This window comes from Myotis davidii, unplaced genomic scaffold (genome assembly GCF_000327345.1).
Source record: "Myotis davidii unplaced genomic scaffold, ASM32734v1 scaffold330, whole genome shotgun sequence".
Classification (NCBI taxonomy): Eukaryota; Metazoa; Chordata; class Mammalia; order Chiroptera; family Vespertilionidae; genus Myotis; species Myotis davidii.
In genome coordinates this window covers 8,581,237-8,586,107 of record NW_006283770.1, presented here as the reverse complement: position 1 = coordinate 8,586,107, position 4,871 = coordinate 8,581,237, and the positions used below count along the sequence as shown (strand labels likewise).

The 4,871-nt window shown below is 37.8% G+C and overlaps 1 protein-coding gene across 1 annotated transcript in view; it reads left to right on the top strand.

Annotated features, from left to right (window-relative positions):
* The window catches only part of ZDHHC13 (zinc finger, DHHC-type containing 13), a 40,480-nt gene that overhangs the window by 12,531 nt on the left and 23,078 nt on the right, over positions 1–4,871 (top strand). The window contains exons 6-8 of the mRNA XM_006753982.2: positions 488–552; positions 2,873–3,035; positions 4,671–4,796. Of these exons, the coding sequence (XP_006754045.1) occupies positions 488–552; positions 2,873–3,035; positions 4,671–4,796 (354 nt within the window). The remainder of the gene's footprint in view (positions 1–487; positions 553–2,872; positions 3,036–4,670; positions 4,797–4,871) is intronic.

The following is a 4,871-nucleotide window of genomic DNA, read 5'->3' as shown; positions in this document are numbered from 1 at the left end:
TCTTCCATTCATATTATATAACACTTTGAATCACATATTCAGATATACCTTTTAAAAATATTTTCTATAAATCAATGAATTTTTACCCTATGGCTGTGAAGCAGAACATTCTTTTATTAAATGATACTTGAACCCTCCTTATAGACACAGTGGTAGTGCTAATGCATTGAAGAGATACCTCTATTAAGAAAAAAAAGCCGAAACCGGTTTGGCTCAATGGATAGAGCATCGGCCTGCGGACTGAAAGGTCCCGGGTTCGATTCCGGTCGGGGGCATGTACCTGGGTTGCGGGCACGTCCCCAGTGGGGGATGTGCAGGAGGCGGCTGGTCGATGTTTCTCTCTCATCGATGTTTCTAACTCTCTATTTCTCTCCCTTCCTCTCTGTGGAAAATCAATAAAATATATTTAAAAAAAAAAAAAAAAAAGAAAAAAAAGAGAATTTTGACTGTGTCTGCAGTTAAGCTGATTGACCCTTCTTTTTGACAGAGTGTGAATATGACAGATTTAAATGGGCAGACACCTCTCATGCTATCAGCTCACAAAGTACTTGGGTAAGTGAGTTTAATTGAATTGCCTCATTCTGATTCTTGCTTCTGACCATTTTTTTTTTGTGTATATAATTTTAAGTATCTTAATCTATATGAAATGATAGTACATTCTGAAGAATAAAATAAGATTTTCCACCCTGTGATTGTGATATGGACTTTTTATGTAGTTATATTTAGAAAAGCACTATTGAAATAATTTTCTGTTTTCTGATAGCTTAGGGGAAGAGTTTGAAAGCTACTATAAGAAAACTAGAGGCATGGTGCACAAAATTCATGCACGGGTAGGGTCCCTAGGCCTGTCCGGCTATCAAGGCCAATCAGGGCCTTCCTTCCTTAGGCTGCTGGCTGCTGGCTGCTGGCTGGGGCCTTCCTTTGTTCCGTGCCATGCCCTGGTGGTCAGTGCACGTCATAGCAAGCGTTTGAACTCCTGGTTGGTCAAACTCCTGAGGGGACAATTTGCATATTAGCCTTTTATTATATAGGATAATTTCTTTATAGAACAGATAGAGATTCCATAGCATATATTTATTATTTTTTAAATAAATCTTTATTGTTGAAAGTATTACATATGTCCCTTTTATTTTTCTCCATTGCCCTCTTCAACCCCTCTCCCCCACAAGCCTTCACCACCCACTGTCTGTGTCTATGGGTTTTGCATATATGCATATGAGTTCATTGGTTGATCTCTTCCCCACCTCTGCCCTCCCCTGATAGCATATACTTATAAACATGACTTACGTTTCTTATTTTGCATTTTTTTAAAATGGCAATGGGGGGGGGGGAATTCAGGACATCTGTAATACTGTCAACAATAAAAAAATATATATGCATAAAAAAGACAAGTTTAAATGTTCTCATAATTTGAAATCTAGAGAAATCTAGATGATAAATCTGCTTTGCAGAACACAATGAATGTTGAGGATCTCCAACATTGATGACTGCTCAGAAAATATTAATTGTAACTGACCTATGGAAATAGTGTATATGTACACATCAAGTACTTGCATATTTAAGTTTTTCTGTGTATTTCTTTTATAAACACACTAGGGGCCTGGTGCACGAAATTCGTGTACTGGGTGTGTGTGTGATTGCCAGCTTCGACCATGCCCAGTTCCCATCGCTGGCTCCACCCCTACTTTCTGCTATCACTGACCAGGGCGGCAAAGGCGCCTGATTCTCCCATCATGCCTGGGGGGCAGGGCAAAGGCGGCTCCAGGGCCGCCTTTGCCCTGCTCCCCAGCTCTTAGCTCCCTCCTGGGTTTCCGATCACTGTCAGTGGCAGGGGGCTTCTTCCTGCTTTCCCTTTCGCCTCCCTGCATTGTGCCTACATATGCAAATTAACCGCCATCTTGTTGGCAGTTAACTGCCAATCTTAGTTGGCAGTTAATTTGCATATAGCCCTGATTAGCCAATGAAAAGGGTAGCCTCATACGCCAATTACCATTTTTCTCTTTTATTAGTGTAGATGATTAATGACCAGCATATAGTCCATCTTCTGTGTTTCTTCTCTCAAATATATGCTTTAGTTTTCACTTTGTCAGTTTATTTCCAAGGTTATGCTCAATTTCTGATTTTGATTTTACTTTAGACTTTCCTCCTAGGAACAGAGTTAGTTCTGATGTCATTTCCTTTTCATTCATAGAGTGGTGGGGTAGTGGTAGAATTTTATTAGAAAGCTTTTTGTCATCTTTGCTGATAACTCTGAAGTCAGATACAGTGTTTAAAGATCTCAGTAGAATAAGTTAAGTAGAATATTATTTTATTAAAAGAATCTCAAGTAGTCATGAAGGTCAGGGAGGTATTGATGATAAAACAATATTTATTGAATTCTGCCTTTTAGTCCATAACTTTCTAAGATAAACACATATTTTAGAATATTATTTATACCCAACTTTATTTAATAATAGGTTAGAAGGAAAATGTGAAGTTAGCTTTTGATTTATCTCCTCAAATATAGTATTGTACATTTAATTTTTAATTAGATGAATAACAGAATTTTATATTGGCCAAAGTTAAATGTATAATTAAAATGTTAATAAAATAACAGCATGAAAGTAAAAGTTTGAAAAACAAAAGTAGTTATTTCATTGTATTGATGTGAAAATTATATTTTCTATATAGTCACACAATAGATATCTTTTTGAGGGGCATGTGCATCTCTTCTATTAGCAACTACAATAGAACTCTGTACAGAGAAGGTCTTTAGTTTTCAGAATTTTGATTTGTTAATTGATATATTAGCTTAAAAGATTGGTTATTTACATTTTCCTCTCAAATCATTCATCTCTCTAATACCCCTTGGTATTTTATTGTTTTGAAACAGGCCAGAACCAACTGGATTTCTTTTAAAGTTTAATCCTTCTCTCAATGTGGTTGATAAAATACACCAAAACACCCCACTTCACTGGGCAGTGGCAGCAGGAAATGTTACTGCAGTTGATAAACTTTTGGAAGCTGGTTCTAGCCTGGATATCCGAAATGTTAAGGTATGACTAGGTATTTATCTCCCTTAGTTTATTATATCTTCAGTTAGAAGACTGATAAATTAACATAAAGGTAAGCTATACATATGACTTAAGTTATTACAGGATAGATGTAAATAATAATAGCTGGCTAACAAATATGTTAAGTCTATGAATCTGATGAGGTTTTTTAAAAAATGCTCTACATTACTAATCATCAGAGACATGCAAATTAAAACCACAATGAGATATCACCTCACACCTGCCGTAATGGCTATCATCAATAAATCAACAAACAACAAGTGTTGGCAAGAATGTGGAGAAAAGGGAACCCTCTTGGATTCGTGTTGGGAATGCAGACTGGTACAGCCATTGTGGAAAACAGTAGGGAGTTTCCTCAAATAATTAAAACTGGAACTGTTTTTTGACCCAGTGATCTCACTTTTGGGGATATATTTTAAGATCCCACTTGTGAGAATATAACCTAAGAATGTGAAACACTAATTCAAAAGAATAAATGTACCCCTCTGTTCATTGCAGTGTTATTTACAATAGCCAAGATCTGGAAACAGCCCAAGTGCCCATCTGTAGATGAATAGGTAAAAAAGCTGTGGTATATTTATACAATGTAATACTATGCAGCCATGGGAAAGAAGGAACTCTTACCTTTTGCAACAGCATGGATGGATCTAAAGATTATTAGGCTAAGTGAAACGAGCCAGTCAGAGAAAGACAAATAGCATATGATCTCACTTATATGTGGAATCTAATGAACAAAATAAACTGATGAACAAAATAGAAACAGAGGCATGGCCCTAGCCAGTTTGGCACACTTGGATAGAGTGTCAGCCTGCAGACTGAAGGGTCCCAGATTTGGTTCTGGTCAAGGGCACATGCCTGGATTGTGGGCTCGATTCCCAGTGGGGAGCATGCAGGAGGCAGCCAACCAATGATTCTCTCTCATTGTTGATGTTTCTCTCTCTCCCTCTCCCTTCTTCTCTGAAATCAATAAAAATGTATATATATATATATAAAAAAAGAAACAGAGGCATGGATATACATGGGACAGACTGATAGCTGTTAGGGAGAAGTAGGGTGGGGGAACTGGATAAAAGAAGGTGAAGGGATTAGCCAAAAATTATATATATAACACAGAGACACAGGCAACAGGGTGGTGATAGTCAGAGGGAAAGTGAGGTGGAGACCAGGTGGAGATGGGCAAGGAGCGGGGAATGGGGATGGAAAGAGACTTTGCTTGGGGCACACGATGCAGTGTGCTGATGATGTTTTATTGAGTTGTACATTTAAAACCTGTATGGTTTTGTGAACTACTGTCACCCCAATAAATTCAATTTTTTAAAAAATGGAATCATACAGTAAAAAAAAAGTCTAGTACCCATGCTATATAAAATATGTGATTGAGCCCTAGCTGGTTTGGATATAGAGCACCGGCCTGGGGACTGAAGAGTCCCAGGTTTGATTCCGGTTAAGGGCATGTACCTTAGTTGCAGGCACATCCCCAGTAAGGGGTGTGCAGGAGGCAGCTGATCGATGCTTCTCTCTTATCGATGTTTCTAACTCTCTATCCCTCTCCCTTCCTCTCTGTAAAAAGTCAATAAAATATTTTTAAAAATGTGATTGAACTTTTTCTTTTTTTAGGGAGAAACACCTCTTGAGATGGCTCTACAAAGTAAAAATCGGCTCATTATTCACATGCTAAAAACAGAAGCCAAAATGAGAGCTAACAAAAAATTCAGACTTTGGAGGTGGCTACAGAAATGCGAGGTAACTATACTTTCAGAATGATTCTAAATTAACTAACACCAGATTTCTATGGAGAGGGACATCATGAATAACACC